Below are 20,306 nucleotides of genomic sequence, written 5' to 3'. Positions count from 1 at the left end.
TCCCATGCAATAAGATCAGATGGAAACTACCCAAACTGCAGGAAAGGTAGAGTAGTTTGGTTATACTGAGTTTGAATGTTAAGTGGCCGTGTGGAAGGTGCATCCAGGAATAAAGCACCTGTTTTTCCTAGATTGATAACTGTACTATTGTATTGAGATATCATTATTTCTAAATAAATTTAGACATTTCCCTGTAGAACTCCACTCACTTCCACACACATAAAGATAAATAAAACAGAGTTCCTTTACCCCAAAAAGACTATGGTAAAATCCAGTACATTCCAGCCATTTCGGAGGTAGGCGTCTGCATGGAATAAAAACCCATAGGCAATTATCTTTAGCATTGCCTCAATGGCAAATACAATCAGAAAGAAGTATTCCAGCTTCTCCTGCAAGACACAGAAGAGAGAGGGGAAAGAGGTACCATGTTAGTGATAGAGGTAACTGTCTCGGTCTGAGTCTCTCTCTCGAGTCTCAGACATTATTTCCATAGAAATGCAGTTGAAAAATCCGAAGCATGACTTTTCTAAAAGTTCTATAGTGACCGCCAGCAGCATCTCTTTTGCCTGCTGATTTGTAATTGTAATAAGTCCCATCTTTTCAGCTTTGTGAGAACGTTCAAGTCTTTAAGAAGAGCCAAGTCACACCCCTGTTTTCTGATCAGTGGTGCTCTTACCCCTGGACTTCGGGGCCGAAGTCCAGGGCCTCCACACTCCCTGGGGACCTCCAAATCCTCTTTAGTCTGTCCTGGGTGGTGTGGTCACTGCTGGCCCACACTTTGCTGGGCAGCCGAGTGTGATTTTGACGTGTGCCGGGTGCTTTAGAGACAGAGCGGGGGAATGGAGAAAGAAATATTGGGATGGGAAGGAATATGTTAAGTTGTGTGTTGAAATGTTTCTGCTAATGCATATTTGCATAAATCGACCTGTTTTATATTCTCACATGCTTGTGAATTCAATTGCTGTTTGTGCCCTCAAGAACCCAGGTGTTAAAAATACTGTATTTGTCACGGTGTGTGTATGTGTAGGGGGATGATGCTTAACATGCACGTGGTGGCGGTGGGGGGGCTCCAGCAGGGGGTGGGTGTCCAAAGGCCTTTAGGTCCAGGCTCCAAAATTACCTAAGTACACCTCTGTTTCTGATGCTTTCACACTCGCATGTTTGAGCCAGAAACTTGCAAGTGTCAGCCACAGCAACATCTGTGATCTACTAGGTACATTTCAGAACTCGTGAAAATAGCTGCAGCTCAAATCGGTAATTCCCCTGATGTTCCTAAACCAATAGAACTGCTGAGGTCAAACCTACAGTAACCAGCTGAAAACCCTTCCTGTTCTCCCAGATCTTTCCTCTTCTTTTCCTACAATGTCACTGCCCTATGCTTGCTAACTGAGTAAGAAAGCACTTTTTAAAGCAAGGACCTTTTAATAGCAACTGTCTCAATTCACGGAGAATAGTGTGTCCCTCCCAATAGCTGTTGCTGCTATCTACTTGTGTGGGTTTTTTTGCGGGGTGGGGGTTGGATTGAGCTTCTTTGGGACACGACATATCTTTTAAACTGTTCTGACAACTTTTATGTTGCTCCCCCTTTGCTAAATATGACAGCTACTACTTGGAAAATGCCACTTTTACCCACTTAACAGTGATCAGTTACTTACTCAGTCATTATTTAATGATGCAAACTCTAGAATATTTTAGATTTAAATATTGAGATTTAGATCCTGAACCATGCTGGAGGAATCAACTAAATGCCCTGTTAAACTACTGGTTGAGGCTCATCTGGAAGACAAGAGGGCTGTTCTCATGACCACCAGTTTCAGGTTAGGAGGCAGTAAACCCAGCTATTCAGGTTTGTATGGAGCCATGAGAATCCCTCCAACCCAGCTTTTTCAAACCTGGGTAAGCAAGAGGCTTTACCTGCTCTTAACCTATGAAGGATGATAAGAGTCCTTTCCTACCATTTTTTCCTGGTCATGTGGGTGCCTGAAGCCTTTTCACGTAGCAGGATGTCATACTGCCTGCCTGTCCCCGCATGTCTACCATAGAGTTCCATGGCCAGAGCAGTTGGCAGGGAACAGCCACTGCCGCCATGAGATTTTTCCAGGCTTCTGGTGGTGTGGTGCAGTGCATGCTGGGAAAGCAGAAGTGTGTTTGGAAGACTATCCACAGCAGAGTGGGGCTTGCAGCTCCCAATTTCAATGAAGCGCACTGCCAGAGCCTTGGTTATGCGGAAACTGGGTTTGCAAACTCAAACAGAGGTTCTGGTCATCTGGGAGTAATGGTAGGAGCCATCCTACCTGCCTACCCACCCCCTGATGGTTGTGTAAACAATCCTAAAGTATTCCACCAGTCCTGGGCCAGATCAAAGAGGCCCAGGTCTCCTGAATATAAGCACTAGGTAGCTTGCCATTTGATTTCCCCCTAAGTTCCCAAGCTGCCTATTCATCTGTGAGACTACCTGCTGAGAAGAGTTATAGAGCCTTTATAACAGTAAACAGATATAATTGTGAGGAGCAGATCAGCCATGGGGAAAGGGTTTGTAATTTTCTCACTGCCCCTTTCAAATGGGAAGTGACTGAGACCAATTATCACTGAGAAAATAAGAAAGTATATCACTATCCTGTGGCAGTTAGAAGTACAAATAAGCCCTAATGAAAAGTGCCATGTGATCAGAAACAAAGGTCAGTACAGGCTAGATTGCATAGCTGCGATTTTCCTGGATGGCTTGAATTTTTTTTTAGTGTGCATGAGGGCTAAAGAAGAATCAGAGAGAGAAAGAACCACAAGTGATGAAGAAGCCCTTTCTTCACCATGCTGGACAAGGGACATAAGAAAAGCCCTGCTAGTCCACCATCCTGTTTCACACAGTGGCCCACCAGATGCCTCTAGGGAGCCCACAGGCAAGAGCTGAGGAGGGCATGTCCTCTCTCCTGCTGTTGCTGCCCTGCAGCTGTTACATAGTGGCATCTTGTCTCTGAGGCTGGAGGTGGCCTATAGCCCTAAGACTAGTAGCCATTGATAGACCTCTCCTCCATGAATTTATCTAAACCCCACTTAAAGCCATCCAGGCTGCTGGCTATTACCACATCTTGTGGCAGAGAATTCCATAAGTTGATTATGCGTTGTGTGAAAAAGTACTTGCTTTTGTATGTCCTAAATTTCTGGATAATCAGTTTCATGGGATGACCCCTGGTTCTAATGTTGTGAGAGAGGGAGAAAAACTTCTCTCTATTCACTTTCTCCACACCATGCATGATTTTATAGACCTCTATCATGTCTCCTGGTGGGACATTGTATGAAATAGAATGTTGGACTAGATGGGCCTTGGGCCTGATCCAGCAGGGCTGTTCTTATGTTCTCCACGCAGTCATCTTTTTTCTAAACTAAAAAGCCACAGATGTTGTAGCCTTGCCTCATAAGGAAGGTGCTCCAGCCCCTGATCATCTTGGTTGCCCTCTTCTTATTTATTTTTATTTATTTAACATATTTGTATACTGTCCAAAATGCAAGTCTCTGGGTGGTTTACAACAAAACAATAAAAACAACAAATAAAAAGGTGAAAACATTACAAAAATTTAAAATGTTAAAACTATTAATAATCAAACTATTAAAACAGTATTTAATTAAAAGCCTCTTCTGTACCTTTCCCAGTTCTATAATGTTGTTCTTAAGATATGGTGACCAGAACTGTATGCAGTACAGGTCATGCAATGAGACAACCCATTGCAGGACTTGGATCCTTATTACTCTAGACATGAGATGTTCACATTAGCAAATTTGACTCTTCTGGATTCTCCACATGTTTCTTTCCAGCCATGTATCCCATCTTGGTTGCCAACAAATCATAACAACAAAATAGCCTGCCTTCTAATCTTTGCGGGAGCAATATGAATCTGATTTTGGGTTCTTACAGGGGAACAAATGGACTCTAGTTTCTTTTGAGAAAGGTTTCCCTGCTTCAACACTCTGTTGAAACCGCTCTATATTCCTGCTAGGACTTTGTGGCATGAAGGATGTCATCTAACAAGGGAAAAAGAGCAAGGGAAGCTCTTTAAGCACCACTGGGGCAAAGAGGCCTCCAAGGAGCTTTAGGCTTAGTCCATTCTCGGCTGCTTAGGGCTGCAGCTGACTCAACTGTCAAGATGGCTACCAACCTTTGGCTGTCACCGCTTAGAATAGTTACTGTGGTTGTGTCCCCCCCCCCCCCCATAGTTCACATCAGAGGCTTCTGTTGCCAGTCTCTCACTCACAGCTGTAACTGTCCATCACTCTAAACTCGGTTGGCAGGGCGTCTTCCCTGTTAGACTTTGCATGTTTTAGAATGAAGCAGAGATTAGAGAGACGTATCTTTATTTATTTATTTTGGCATTCATTCCCTGTAAAATATCCATTTAGTAGCCCTTAAGGAATATGTGTGGGTGGTTTCCCTCTTCCCTCCCCCAATTTAATATGGTTTCCTAAATAGCTGGAGCTGCCAAATGCCACCCAGAGCAAGGCTCCTCTTTCTTTAAGGCAGGGGTTATATTTTTACACCAGCCCTCCTCCCCACTTCCTCAAGAAATGTCTCCACCCCATTTCTATATCTTCTTAAGGCTCCAGTAAAAAACAGAGTGGGGAAATAAGTACCCATGATAGTTATTTTGACAATAACATATTGGCAATATTTTCAAGAACTTTATTCTGGCTCACCAGGAAGCAAATTAAATTCACTGCAGCAAAGATTTTCCACAGACCACCTGAACCTACCCATGGAGCCCCAGGAGGTATATGGGCCTCAGGTTAAGAACCCCTGTTTTAAGGTCTCTGAGACAACCCTCCCAGTAACTCAATGGATCCTAATTTGGCCCTTGTGCCTGGGTTACTGATAGGGTTGTCATGAACAGATCTCCTATGCCTTTAATAGCTTGCATAGCATAGAGAGGTTTGACAGATACCACACTGCTGGACACTGAAGCACAACACCTCCCTGCTTCAGAGCTTCTTATGTCATTATGAGGAGGTACTTTTTTACACAGCACATAATTAATCTATGGAATTCTTTGTCATGGGAGGTGGTGACAGCCACTAGTTTGGGTGGCTTTAGAAGGGGGTTTGACGGAGGACAGGTCTATCAGTGGTACTAGGCTGGTGGCTATAGGCCACCTCCAGCCTAAGAGGCAAAATGCCTCTCAATACCAGTTGCAGTGGAGCAACAGCAAGAGAGAGGGCATGCCCTCACTTCTTGCCTATGGGCTTCCCAGAGGCATCTGGTGGGCCACTGTGTGTAACAGGATGCTGGACTAGATAGGCCTTGGGCCTGATCCAGCAGGGCTGTTCTTATGATAGCCCTTAAAAACAGAACTTTTGTGCCGGATGGCATCTACCAACTCCATCCAAGAGAATGTCAGTCAGAAAGCCTGCAGAAGAGGCTGGATTCTTTTCGCAGCCAGCTGCACCATTTAGCGAGGGGTTGAGCCCTGTGCTGCAGACCACATGGGATTATTCCTCTATAATGCATGTCACTCCAATTGTTGGAGAAAGGTTGACTCTTGACTGTTAGGAGTTTTTAAAAAGGAACCAAAACCAAATGTTCTTTAAAATATCCTCCTTTGTTTTTGCAATTTATTTTTTAAATATATCCAACACGCCTTTGAGCCTGATTGTGGATCTTTGAATTGAAGTTTCACTGAGCCTGCCTGAAGTGGCCTGTGTGCAACCATTTGGCTGTGAAAGCCACTTCATTTTCTCTCTCTGCCACATGTTCTGCTTGATTATTATCTCCTGCCATAGAATCCAAGATGGCAGAGGAGGCAAACTAGGGCTATGACCCAATAATGGATAACGTTTCTTTCCTTTGAAGTTGCTCCTGCAAATATGAGGAATCCAGCATTTACACGGGCCTTAATGATAAAGCTATTCAGATTTTCAGATCTGTTTTGCTCTTTGGAGTGGACTATCATTTTGAAATAATATTCCCAGAGAAAACAACCCTTTTTATGGTTCCAACCTGATGGGAAAGACTGCTGCTTACTAACGAAACCATCCAGATCATCTCTCTAAAATACATCTGGGAGATGCACATATTTCTAGTGCGTAGGGGAACTACAAAGATTGTCTTTTGGACGTGATCTTCTGAGAAGGAAAGGGAAGTATGGGGCATCCTGTTTCTGGACCATAAAGTGATGTCTGAAGTTGCTCTTCCTCCCAAACTTGTAGACAAAATTTTAAAAACATCTGAGCAGTGGAAAAGTGCTTGTGTGTGCAGTGAAATCGGAAAAAGACAGATTGGTAAGATTTCCAACAGACAGGCAGATGAGAACATCAGGTCCCCACAAAGCATCTCCTCTCCCATAACTGCTGTCCCCTGATTCAAGATGTAGATAGCTAATCCAAATCTCTATGCCACTTCTACCCTCTGCAATTTCAGTGATGTTTCTCACATGATCAAATGCACCAAATGCAAAAGACATTTCCATGCAGGAATTAGCATGCCTATGTGTCCCTTGCAAAGTGTAATAATTATACACGTGGGTTGCATACAAACAATACGAAACTACAACTGGTGGAACATAAAATATAGATTCCTTAGTGTGGAATTTGGATTATTTATTTAGGTACATATAGTCAAGGGTATAACTGATTAAACATATCTGAATGCACCAATTGATTTGAACTGTTCGGTGTTTCAGATTTTACATGTTGAAACATTTTAGGGCCAGGGTAATTTTCCTGATGTTGCCTTGGGCTGATGATATTCCAGCAATCATTATTAAGCTAGGTGGAAGCATAAGTTACTGAAGTAAGTAGTTTAGGTAGGGGCGGGGTCACTTTGGTGAGCATTCAGAGAATCAAGAAAGAACAAGGTCTTACCAGTCTAGTGTTGACTTTGTTGGTATCATCTTCAGGCATGGGCAGGTAGATAGCCAGTGCCACACAATTGGCAAAGATAGTTAGTAGGATGATGATCTCGAAGGGCCTGAGAATCTTGTTAAAGAAAAGCATATCGAAAAATATTGTGGCAGGAGCAGGAACAGTTGAATGGAAACCCATTAAAAAGGGTTTGTGTTACTATCAAATGCTATTTAATGAGGATACTGAAAGGCAATCTCACAATAGAAAGCACAGGCAGAAAATCTGAAGAAAGTTACTATAACTATTGTCTCCACCCATATGAAATTGCCCAGCCTGTAAAATCTTCTACTGAAACCTCTCTTTGTGCCCTCTGCTATTGGAAATAGGATAGGTGGGCATGAGAAGCATGGCCTTTTCTGTAGTAGCACCAAGATAGTGGAATGATCTATCCAAAAAATGACTGTCTGGCTCCGTTGTTGCTCACCTTTTCATGGCAACTAGGGCCTATCTAATTTTTAGGTGTTGCCTTTTAAAAATAGGTTTCTGATTGCTGCTGTTTTTATTCTGACTGTGGGGTGTTGTTCTTTTTACTGTAGTTTTTAAATTAATTGAGAATATTAGGTGCATAATTTTAGTTTTATTATATTTGCCACCTTGAGTATAATTTTACAGAAGGGGATAGAATGTTGAACATAAAATAATAAAACTTTGAATATTTTGAACTATTTACATAAAACTCTGTATTTAAGTTTACATACAGTAAACTTACTTTACAGTGTGTACAGTCAGTTAACCATACTTAAACATTCTCTGAAATAACACTTCCTTTATCCTCACCATGTTCCAGTGAATCCCTCTTCCCCTGGTGAGTGGGTATGCAGTTCTCCACTACACATTGGGATTTAATGCACTAGCCAGAGTCAGACAAAACTCCTACGAGAGAGTATTTTCCTAGCTCTGCCAAAAGCACCAGTAAGTCATGACAGATGATTTCCTGGCTGCTGTACAATTAGTTACAAGGTACCCAGCATTCTGGGGGCATGTGAGGTTCTTTGAGATGTGTACCAATGTAACTTGATGTAAAGGGCTGTCTTTCTCTCTCATACACACACACTGTCCTGCTCCTTGCTAGTAGTGATAGCTCCCTTGACCTTCCCAATGGTGGAATGTTTTCTCCCCACCCTTCAAATGCAAGACCCACTGAGTCCTTTCACACTCAGGTTTCTTAACTTGTCCCAGCATGGTACACAAGTATTCAGTTAGGCAACCACTACATATAACTAATGGGACAAACCCAAACTTTAATGCCAAAAATGAGTATGGAATGTGAAGTTTGGTGGTTGAATGGGAAATCAAAATGGGACAACAAGGAATTCCTAGAAATTGTTTGGTGCTTGTGTAAAGTTTTGTCCTGTATACATTTGCCATAGGGGCAATACCTTGTACTGATAAAACAGAATGCAAACTCAGGATGTGCAAAATCCTCAGAGGGAACTGGACCTCGAAATGTGTCTACTTTTGTTAGGATTTTGGTTTTCTACTGAAGACATGTTTGGCTGTCAGGCTCAGTTCACTCCCATTTGTACTGTTATTTCTTTCTCTTATATAATACAGGCCTCAGAAGCTCTTGGGCATTGCACTTTGATCATAGTCATTTTGCATCATTGCTTTTGTAGTCCAGAGTAGTGCAAATACCACACATTACTGTGCAGCAAACACATGCAACAAAGCCCCAACTTTTAGGTATTTGTTGTTATTGTTAAAAACATCCTTTAGAGACTGGGAATTTGAGCAGTGAGGTCTCACTTAATCCCCGCCCCCCGCCAGCTGTTTTTCTGCTCAGTATTATTCCCCTCCAAGCAGTTCTCACACCATTGGGGTCCCAGCTATGTGTACAGTAAACACCCATCAGAAAGCCCCACAACGGAAAAGTCTGGGGATTGTTTTGAACAGCCCAGTGGCCATTAGGAAAAAGGTTGAGCAGCACTGCCCCTCCACTCAAAACTGCAACTTCCTGAGGCTACTTTTGAGGGTAGGTCAGCACTTAGTTACATGCATGTGCACATCAAATATAGTTTGCCCCACAGTTATGGTTGCAGTTTATAGTGAACTGCAAAACCCATGATGCATTTCCACGTGTCTTCTTCTTTTATTTATTTATTTATTTATTTATTTATTTATTTATTTATTTATTTATTTATTTGATTTCTATACCACCCTTCCAAAAATGGCTCAGGGTGGTTTACACAGAGAAATAATACATAAATAAGATGGAACCCTGTCCCCAAAGGGCTCACAGTCTAAAATGAAACATAAGATAGGCACCAGCAACAGACACTGGAGGTACTGTGCTGGGGGTGGAGAGGGCCAGTTACTCTCCCCCTGCTAAATAAAGAGAATCACCACATTAAAAGGTACCTCTTTGCCAAGTTAGCAGGGGTGCATACGTCTTCCTGTATGCACATACAAGAGATTCTGGGTGTGCTATAATATTCAAAGTGAGAACAGATGGCAGTGCAAATTAGACCAAGTATAATCTGAGGAAGAAATGCAGACACAGGTCTGTGCCCTTCAGTAATCCTAATGAAAACTTTTAAATATGTGCACTCTTTCAACAACAAAAATGGTTTAACAAGGAGCCGGGTCTCACGATTAGTGAGACCCGGTTTGGGGAGCGCAGCAGGGAGAGCGGGCTAAGCCCGCTCTCCCCGCAGACGATCAGGGCGGGAGCCCTGGGCGGCCGGATCGGCCACCCACACGACTGCCAGCTCTGTGATGGAGCTGGCGGGGGTTGGGGAGTTCGGGGGCTGCACGGCCCCTGGATGCTCCAGTATGCCCTGCGCGAGAGCGCAGGGCATACTGGAGAGACCTCTGAGCCGGGAGGCTGCTTTTCAGCTTCCCACTGGGGGTTTACTCATGAGTAACCGCAGTGCGAAGCCGCACCGTGGATACTCACGTTAAAAGAAATCGGGTTTGTGGAGTGCTCGCCCCGCAAACCCAGTTTTAGGGGCGGGCTACTTGAGCGGGTTACCTGCTCAAGAACCACCAGGCTCGCAGCCAAGCCCGGTGGTTCTCACGGTTGCAGAAAATCAGGCTAGCGGAGGCTAGCCAGATTTTCTGCAATCACGTGAATAGCCTCAAGGAGTATCTTAATTCTTTTATCTGAAATCTCTGTTCTCAGCAACAGCAGTTATTGTTTTCCTAATTCCTTATTCCCTACCAATTATCAGAGAAAAATATATTTCACAGAAGAACTCTTCATGAAACTCAGGTTAGAGTCGACACCGACTTGAGGGCACTTAATCAATCAATAACGGATGCTGGTCCAACTGGAGGTATCAACTAACATACCTCTAAACTTCCCATCCCTAATGCAACTAAGCACCTGATCTACTTCTGAAATTCCCATTCTTACTGTAACTAGGCTTAAGTGCATGTAACTGAAACAGTCCCCTCTTTACTCCTGGCTCCATTTCTCCCCTGTTCTTCTGTTGTCTCCCTTGTATCAATATCTAGATTGTAAGCTCCTTGAGGACAAGGACCTGTCCTCCAATTCGTCGTAAAGCATCATATACATAAATCACACCATATAAGTAATCTTCTTAAATTCAACTAAACAATATTAACCAAGACACAAACCAAATATCTTCTTGATAGCCTTTACACAGAACCAGTAATGCCGCAATTGAACCACAGGCCATGAATCCTGTTTGAATAGTCAAAGGCTTCAGAAGTTTACCAAATCCATTACAGGGAGGGGGGAAATTTCCAAGTGGGTGTTTATTATGCCTGGCACTTTTCAGCACCAGGTGAAGACATTTTTATTTGCCATACAATTTAGTGTGTTAAATAAAAAGGCACTACATGGCTATTTCATACATGTTTAAAATATAGCTGCTCCTCTGTCTTTTACCATTTATTGCAGTTTTATAGATGGTTTTGTCTTTAAAGATAAAGTGTGCCGAGTCAGTGTTGACTCCTGGCGACCACAGAACCCCGTGGTTGTCTTTGGTAGAATACAGGAGGGGTTTACCATTGCCATGTCCCACACAGTATGAGATGATGCCTTTCAGCATCAACCTATATTGCTGCTGCCCGATATAGTCTAGGAAACTCACCAGTGGGGATTCGAACTGGCAGCCTCTGGCTTGATAATCAAGTCATTTCCCCACTGTTATTTAACTCAGGGTTGTAGATATTATTGAGTGGATGGGTTCAGAGAACCAGGGTCCCGCAGGTCCTGAGGGCAGAGGTGCACCTAGATAATTTTGGACCCTGGACCTAAAGGCCTTTGGAGGCCCTGCTCCCCTGAAAATTAAGCATAACTATGCTTGGCTGGGTGACCACACCACCTGGGACAGACTAAAGAGGATTTGGGGGGCCCCAGGGGCTATGGAGGCCCTGGAATTTGGCCCAAATTTCACCCCATGGGTGAAAGCACGTCTGCATGAGGCCCCCCCACTCCACCCCTCCCTATTGTCTTCATTATCTCCCTCACTCTGGGGGGCTGCTGGGGAGAGAGGCGAACACTGGACCTCTCCCCTAGCTACAACCCCGTGTAAACTGCTTTGGGATATTTTGCCTAAAAAGTGGTATCTAAATAAAACAGGCAAATAAATGTGTAGCAAAGGCCTTGCATCCCCACCTCAGTCTTTTCTTCCCAGCTGACATTCAGTAAAGCAAAGTGTGTGATGTAATGTCATCATTGTGTTATTTTCCCACTGGCTGTCACTTGGGGGACAGTGGAGAAGCTTACAAAGCAATGGCACATTATGCATTTCGTTTTATTCAGCCTTACAGGGAAGAGAGAAAGAGGAGATGCAGGGCTGATACTTCTGGCAGCAGCCACAGATCAGTTCTAAAGTGTAGGACTGGCCTCTGAAGCGGCTATGTTCAGCACAGACAAGGAAGAGGTAGATGCTTTAGTTAAGCATGTATGTTTTAAATAAGCACACATAGAAAGCTATCTTCACAACTGATGACGGGGCAAAGTATTAACTGGTTCTTCCATTTCAGCAGCTGTTTTAGTTCTGAAAAAATCTGAAGACCTTTGACTAGCACATAAGCAAAGACTGTGAACTTATAAGGTAAAACACGGAAGTAATTCTTTCTTGATACAACCCAGGTTTCGATAAGCACAAAAGCTCTTACTACATGGTGAATACTAGGGCAGAAGCACAGGTGCTTTGAAATTCTCTGAGAATACTTGGTGATCAGAAAAAAAGGAAATGGCGGCAAGGAAAGGAAATAATTAGTAAAGAAAGGGAAGAAGAAGGAGAAGGAGGTGAGTGCTAGAAAGACTCGATTGCACATGCCATTAATGGGCTAATAGACATCAGCCATCAGTACTGTTGGGCAAATAGGAACATAGGAAGCTGCCATATACTGATTCAGATCATTGGTCCATCTAGCTCAGTATTGTCTACACAGACTGACAGCGGCTTCTCCAAGGTTGCAGGCAGGAATCTCTCTCAGCCCTATCTTGGAGATGCCAGGGAAGGAACTTGGAACCTAGATGCTCTTCCCAGAGCGGCTCCATCCCCTAAGAGGAATATCTTACAGTGCTCACACTTCTAGTCTCCCTTTCATAGGCAACCAGGGTGGACCCTGTTTAGCTAAGGGGACAAGGCGTGCTTGATACCAGAAGACCAGCTCTCTTCCTGCAAATGCCAGGGGCCGGCCCAGCATCCCAATGTGGCTGATTTCTGTCCAACCTACCAAATATTGAGGGTCCTTTGCACCTCTGTGGCTGGAACGAAGGGGCATCACATGTCCTACTCCCTGAGTTGGGTGGCTAGCCATCTAGGAAAACTAAAATGGCGCCATTACCCCAGCCATAGTGGCACAAAATGAGGAGTCTTTCACCACTGCTGCTGACTGCTCCCAGCCAGGTTTACTAGGCAGTGGTGATGGACACTTCTTGCTTTCACTTGCACTATGGCTTGGACAATGGTACCATTTTAGTTCTTCCAGGTGCCCAATCCACTACATCTGGGGACCAGGCATCTGGAGGAATGGAAGTGGTACTGCTGTTCCAGTCACGGCAGTGCAGAAAGCAAGGCATGTCCATTGCTGCTGCAAAGTAAACCTGTTGGGCCATCCTTGTCAGGGTCATCAGGCAGCAGTTGGCAGCAGCCTTTCAGCAGTGGTGCCATTGTAGTTCTTCCCAAATGCCTGGCCCCCACTGACACAGTGGGCTGATCCATTGCCTTCCTTCAACCAAAGTCCAATTCTCTGCTCCTGACTGACTATGGTAGGCCCAAAATTAATATATGAATCTATAGGGAATATTGAAAAATTTCCCCAATCTCTCACACCACACCTGAAGAGACAGCAGCACCTGGGATTAGTGTCCTTGGTACCTCCTTACTGCTGCCTAAGGGCCACCACACTATCCTTCTAATCAAAAGTAGTTGAAAAAAGAAACACCAGAGAAAGTTCAGTCTTCTTTGGTCCATCATTTAACCAATGTTAATATTTTTGTCCTATTTCCATTTGCACCATTTAAACAAGTGTGCCCTGAGAGGAAGGCAAGAAAGGAAGCGCCCAGGCCAGGGGCAAGCATAACATCAGCTCCTATACCAGCTCTGGCCTGTGAGGACTGTTGGGACAGCCCCTCCCCCCACCTTCCCAGGGGTACCGAAAGACCAGTGCGCCCTGAGAGGAAGGCAAGAAAGGAGGCACCCAGGCTAGCGAGCTCTTGTCCTCAGCTCCGGAGAAGACCATCAGCCTGAGACAACAATGCTTTTAAACTTACATAATTTTTTCACTATTTAATATTGTAAACCACTTTGGGTGCCTTTGGCAAGGCAGAAAAGCAGTATAAAATGCAACAAAAAACAAACAAATAATCAGACTGATAAATTTGCCCCATTTCTTTTGACCCATACCATCATGACTCGCCTTCTCTTACACTGATGATGATCTGTTTTAAATTACAACACTTGCTTCAGCATGAATCATAAGGCTCAAAGGCACCTGAAGATCATCCAGTCCAAACCTTTGATTTAGGGGCGTATCCTTCAGGAACCAGACTCATTATACATCGCACATTATTTCCTTACAAACTAACCCATGCTGTCCAGGTTTTAGCATGCCACAAGCAGAAAACCCGAGTCAACAAGTAACTGCATAGCAGATATACCTATGTTATTCAAGAAATTGCTTGGTAAAACAATCTAGATGGCCCAAGCGAGTGAGTCAAGTTGCACATTTTCAGGATAGGTTTAAAAAAAATAAAGCCTCACAAGGCTGTTAGCCAATCAGACTCTGGGAAAATTCTTTCCTGACACCAAATATGGTGATCAGTCAAAACTAATCTGCCCAGCATCCTCAGAAAAATGTCTTGACCTTGTAGCAGAAGGCCTGGGCTGTCCTGCTCAACACCCATTGACCACAATTATCACACCCTTAACGTTCCAAGGCCTGGGGTGGGGAAACTATTCCTGAACTCACTGTACTCCAATTGAGGAACCAGATGAAATAACCATCATAAATGCACCCAGCTCTGTGCCGAGACCCATACAGTTCTTTGCATGCATTACTCTTCTAGGGAAATGATTTAAGAACTGTATATTACTAACCGTCAGAAACCACCATCCTTAATCCATGAATTTGTAGTATAACTCCTGACACACACTAACAGACACACATCCACCTGTTAATTCAAATCAGGGTCAACACAATGCTTTTTCTCTCAAGTTCTTCCTTGCTCCCTGTGCCTCTCTAGCAGGAACAGAGATAAATGCCAAGATCAGTTGCTTTTCCAGCACCGCTGAGGAAGGTGGGGGGGCACAACCCTGCTATGAAGAGTTTTGACTTCCACAAGAGTCCCATTGTTAACCAACATTCCCCATTCCTTCCACTTCGCCTTTGCTTCCTTCAGGTCTCCGCTCTCTACAGATAGTTGCTGAGCTCCTGCCCATGTGCAAGTTTCCCTAGAGTTTCCCTACGATTTCTCCCAAAGGATACTTCCATTCCACAAGGGCAATGCAGGCCTTGCGCACTGGGTTATTGAGGGTGAGGCAGAGCAGAGACCGGGGAGGTCTGGGGGGAAGTTCCAGTGCTGCTTTCTTAGCTTTCTCCTTCTGTTGCTTTTTCTTCTGGTTGTCATCCTGGGCAGAAGTGGGCTCCATGATGGCTCACCCTCTTTCAGTTGCCTACTTCAGCCAGGCTTGCCTTGCCCCCCCTCCTCCTCTTCGCCCCACAGGCAAGCCCCCTTTCCCAGCACTAGGGTGGCTGAAGTCCCCACTGGATCTCTTTCCCCTGAGCCAGTCTTCTCAGTACAGGATGGGCTGCAGGGTTGGAAATTACACTCCCACCGACACAAATACACCAAGCACGAGTTTATAATTAGCCAGCAGCCTGGCTCCCAGGGCTGTCAGATTTCCTGAGGCAGCAAAAGAGCCCCAGCAGCTGTTGCTTCTCCATACTTGACTGATGGCCATTTTTGAGCTACCAATCCAGGTCAGGGGAAGGAATGTGAATGGGGAGGTGGGCTTCAGACTTACAAACTAACCCATCAATCCAAGCAAAGGAGAGATTCCTTTCCTTTCCATCCCACCCCCATGTTCCCTGAACATATGATTAACAAGCTATGTGGCGTTTGCTTGACATTGCAAGTACATAATGGCTGCTTCACTTAATAAGGTGTTTTTGTGAAGCAGCTTGGCCGGAGGAATCTTTGCAACACCCTGAGCCAAATTAGGAAGGGCGGTATAAAAATTAAATAAATAAATAAATAAATACAAGGCCACAAAGTTGTTTGTTTGTGTCGGCATAGAGCAAACCGTGTGTTGGCTGCTGGCCATGTGCACAAAAACAATGTCTTGTATGGCTCTCACATCGAGCATCAATGCAACACCTGGTATTTTGTGTGAAGTGAGCCTCTGGCTATGTTCAGACATAGCATAAAACATGGTGTGTGCTAACCTTAGTTAAGAACACAAACTATGGTCTGACCTTCCAGACATACAACAGGCAAACTGTGGTTCAGAGCTGCCTTTATTTCCCATCTGCTCAGGACTCAGCTTCATAAGATCACTCCTGTTGCCATGGGGCAACAGTCCCTTAAGGCGGAGTAATGGCTAAAGTTTTATTTATTTATTTATTTATTTTTGCATTTATATACCGCCTTTCATTAAAAAGATAACCCCAAGGCGGTTTACAAAAGTTAAAAACATACAATAAAAACACAATAAAAACATCATGTTAAAAGTACAAAAACATATAAAAACAGGCATAAAAACAACACAACAAATACAACAAATAGAAACACAGAGAAGCCGCAGTAGAAAACAATCATGTAAAAGCCTGGGTAAGTTGTGCAGTTGTGTTGGGTCTGGCAGGCCTGCAGACACAATATACATTACTGGATGGAGTTCCATACCGACAGCAGGGAACCCAACAGTCAGAACCGCTGACTGAGCTCCCTGCTGTTGATGCGGAACTCTGTCAGTGTTCTGAGAAACTTGTCAGACCTGACAGGACCTGCCATTCCTTTTGCCTCACTTTCTGCCCATGCCCCTTCTTTGACCACATGGGGATCAGGGGATGGCAGGCTCAAAGTTCTCTTTGCTCCTATGGAGCTGCCTCACCACTTGCATTTTGCTGCAGCTTGTGGTTTAAACCCCCCCCCACACACACACACTTATCTTTTAAGTTTAGGTAAGGCCTGCTCAACTAGTCCCCCCCAGCTGTTTTTGAACTACAACTCCCATAATCCCCAGCCACAGTGGCCAATAGCCAGGGATTATGGGAATTGTAGGCCAACATCTGCAGGAGGACCGAAGCTGAGCAGCCCTGTTTTAGGTCCCCCATGTGTTGTGGGGAATTGTGGGATATGTAGACCTCAGTCAGGTGGGATTGGCATGGATTAGATCAAACACCAGACCTAATAATGTATCAGATCAGACATTAGGCCTAGTAATTACTCTAACTGTGGTTTATCAGTTGTGTATGAATTCAGACATATCATGAAACCACAGTTAATACTGACTGATTTGCAAACCAATGTTTCAAATCTGGTTTCTTTGCTCCAAATTAACCATGGTTTATGTGAAAACTCTGGTTCAAACAGAACACAAAGCCATGATTTAATGAAACAAAGCATGGCTTTCGCTTATGTCTGAACCCAGCTGTCTTCTAAGGATCCAGGAATCCTCAAACTGTCTAAAAACTATAATAGATGGGCAGGGGGGGTGGTGCGCAGGGGAGATATAGGTTGGACAAGGAGGCTAATAAGATCTTATAATGCTTTATGTAGGAATTAGGCCATGCATACCTTCAAAAGAGACTCCACAGCTATCTACAGGCTGTTTCATACATGTATGTTTGCCTCCATATTTTGGGAGAGGCAATGCACCTGCTTTGCATGCAGAATGTCCCAGAGGGCTGGTTTGGATGATACCTTATCAGACCATGTGATTAGGAGTGGGAGTGTGTCCATTATGGTCTTCTGATGGATGTCTCAACAGCCTCTTAATACATCCCTTTATTGTGCAGAGGGCTGTCCAACCAAATGGCCATTCTGCATGCACTCCAAACTGGAGCAGACAAAATGGACAATTGGTGAAGAGGGGCGAGGGAAGTGAGAGAGTGGTGAGTGAGCAATCCAGCTTTTGGAGCTAGTGCAGCAGGGCAACGAGGAGAGGCAGCCACTGCACACGAGAAGTTTTATCCTTTTTCTGCCACTGCTGCCACCCTACAACTTCAAGCAGTGGCATGCCTAGAAGGTGAGGCGGCCTGGCAAGGGGGAAGCGGGCAGCGCTGATAAGGGAGGTGGAGCTGGCATCAGCTTCAGGGGGTGGGGTAGGTGGCTCACTGCCCTTCACCTCAAGCAGTGAAAGGCAATGGGCTGGTGATAATTTAACCAATACTACTGAATAATTGCTTGAAAATAATGTGGGAGCTTCTAGCTGAAATTACCTTGGGTGAATGCATGGCATTATTAAGGATGTCTAAATTATTCCACAGACTGCTAAAATAGATTAGCAGAAAATAATTATTTCAAAAACAGAAGTGAGTAAATGACAGATTGTGGTAATGTATATCCAGTCTCATATATGAACATAGAGAATCACCCTAGACTATTCACCTAGCATAGTATTGCCTACTCTGACCAGCTCCCCAAGGCCTTAGGTAAGGGGGTCTTCCTTATCCTATGACGTGAATCCTTGAACTGGAGATGTGGAAGACTGCACCTTAGACTTCATAGATGCAAAGCATGTGCGCTACCACTGACCTATGGCCCCTTCCTAGGACAAAGTTCTTGATATCTTTTAAAGCAGGAAAGCACAAATGACTTACCAGAGTGTAGATATGGATCTTTAGAAAAAGTTTTTATGAAACAGAACCAATCCAACGATAAGGAAGAATGCTTAGATTTACAAGGAGATGAGCAAATAATGGATGTAAGATCTGAGAAAGATCTTCTGCTTCTCTTGGGAATGATGTTGTTTTGGAATTATTGCTCTGATTATTGAGTGTTAGAAATCTATTCAGAACAATAACAATTAAATATGGTAATTATGTTCAGAATGTCTCCTAAAAATTGATTGATTGATTGATTAAGTGCTGTCAAGTCGGTGTTGATTCTTAGCGAGCACATAGATAGATTCTCTTCAGGATGATCTGTCTTCAACTTGGCCTTTAAGGTCTCACAGTGGTGCATTCATTGCTGTTGTAATCAAGTCCATCCACATTGGTGGTCATCCTCTTCTTCTCTTTCCTTCTACTTTTCCCAGCATTACGGACTTCTCAAAGGAGCTGGATCTTCGCATAATGTGTCTGCAGTATGATAGTTTGAGCCTGGTCATTTGTGCCTCAAGTGAAAATTCTGGATTGATTTGTTCTATGATCCATTTGTTGGTTTTCCTGGCTGTCCGTGGTATCCTCAAAAGTCTTCTCCAGCACCAATGTTCAAAAGCATCAGTGCTTTTTCTTTGTCGGTATAGACACGTCATGGCATCTAAATATCCTTTTCAAGGCCTTCATTGCTACCCTACCAAGTGCTAGTCTGTGGCATATTTCTTGACTGCTGGATCCTTTATTGTTGACAGTCGATCCTAAAAGGCAGAAGCTATCCACTACTTCAATGTCTTCATTGTCAGTTCTGAGGCAGGTTGCTGTACCTGTTGTCATTAGTTTAGTCTTCTTTACATTTAGTCGTAGTCCCATTTTTTCACTGTGCTCCTTGACTTTCATTAGTAGAGCTTGCAGATCATCCACATTCTCAGCTATCAGAGTGGTGTTATCAGCGTAGCACACTTTATTGATGTTTCTTCCTCCAACTTAAAAACCACGCTCATCTTCTTCCAATCCAGCTTCTTTCAGTATATGTTCAGAATATAAATTGAATAAAGAAGGAGAAAGTATGCAGCCTTCTCTTACTCCTTTGCCAGTCTGGAACCAGTCTGTTTCACCATGTTTCATCTGGACTGTGGCTTCCTGTCCTGTGTATAGGTTTCTCATGAGAACAATGAGGTGTTCTGGGACGTCCATTTTCCTAAGGATATTCCACAGCTTGACATGGTCAACACAATCAAAGGCTTTTCTGTAGTCAATAAAGCACCTATTGACTTATTTCTGGTATTCTTGGACTTTCTCAATTATCCAACGTGCATTAGCAATGATGTCTCTTGTTCCTCGGCCTTTTCTGAAACCAGCTTTAACATCCGACATTTCGCTTTCCACGTAGGGCTCTAATCTATATTGGATTATCCTGAGCATTATTTTCCTAGCATGTGAAATTAAGGATATTATGCGATGGTTAACGCAATCTGTTAAGTCTACTTTCTTTGATATGGGTATGTAGACTGACCTCTTCCAATCTGTTGGCCACTGTGTTGTTCTCCAAATTTTCTGGCAGAGTTTGGTTAGAGCCCTGACTGAGTCTTCTTCTGTTGCCTGCCATGTTTCTGTAGCTATTCCATCAATCCCCGTAGCCTTCTGACTTGGTAATGATTGGAGTGCTGATCTAACTTCATCTTCCCATACTAGAGGTTCTTGCAATTAGGGAATATCTTCTAGAGTATCTTGGATGTTGCCATCCCTGTTGTACAGATTTTCAGTATATTCCTTCCAGCTCTGTTTGATCTTCTCTGAATCAGTTACTATCTGTTCTTTGGCATCCCTTAACATACCAATTCGAGGTTGGAACCTCCCTTTGAGTTCAGAGATCTTTTGGAAAACTTGCCTTGTTTTCCCATGTCTATTTCCATCCTCAAGGTCTTTACAGATGTCATTGTAGTACTGCTCCTTGTCTCTTTTAATAGCTTTATGAAATTCCTTATTAAATTTCTTCCTGAGGTCTTTATCTTTCTTGACTTTGGCTTCTCTCCTCTTCTTGGCAATTTCCACTGTCTGTTCTGACATTTTGCTTTCTTCTGTTTCTTGGTCTTTGGCAGTCTCTTTTCACATTCATCCTTAATAACTTCTTTGATTTCATTCCGCAATTCCTCTGGTTCCCTATCAATGAG

The 20,306-nt window shown here is 43.7% G+C and overlaps 1 protein-coding gene across 2 annotated transcripts in view; it reads right to left on the bottom strand.

Moving 5' to 3' along the window:
• CACNA1S (calcium voltage-gated channel subunit alpha1 S) overlaps positions 1 to 15,117 on the bottom strand; it is an 86,210-nt gene extending 71,093 nt beyond the window's left edge. Inside the window, exons 1-3 of one of the 2 annotated variants that reach the window (XM_053246523.1) lie at positions 14,800 to 15,117; positions 6,847 to 6,952; positions 250 to 389 (exon numbers count right to left, since the gene is read on the bottom strand). In XM_053246523.1, coding sequence (XP_053102498.1) covers positions 250 to 389; positions 6,847 to 6,952; positions 14,800 to 14,963 — 410 coding nt within the window. In that variant the 5' untranslated portion in view covers positions 14,964 to 15,117. The remainder of the gene's footprint in view (positions 1 to 249; positions 390 to 6,846; positions 6,953 to 14,799) is intronic. The other variant, XM_053246525.1, reaches the window with a different exon arrangement.
• Between the last annotated feature and the right edge of the window lie 5,189 nt (positions 15,118 to 20,306).

Source organism: Hemicordylus capensis, chromosome 4 (assembly GCF_027244095.1).
Source record: "Hemicordylus capensis ecotype Gifberg chromosome 4, rHemCap1.1.pri, whole genome shotgun sequence".
Classification (NCBI taxonomy): Eukaryota; Metazoa; Chordata; class Lepidosauria; order Squamata; family Cordylidae; genus Hemicordylus; species Hemicordylus capensis.
Note: the sequence above shows the minus strand (reverse complement) of the source record. Positions and strands in the feature narration are given on the sequence as shown.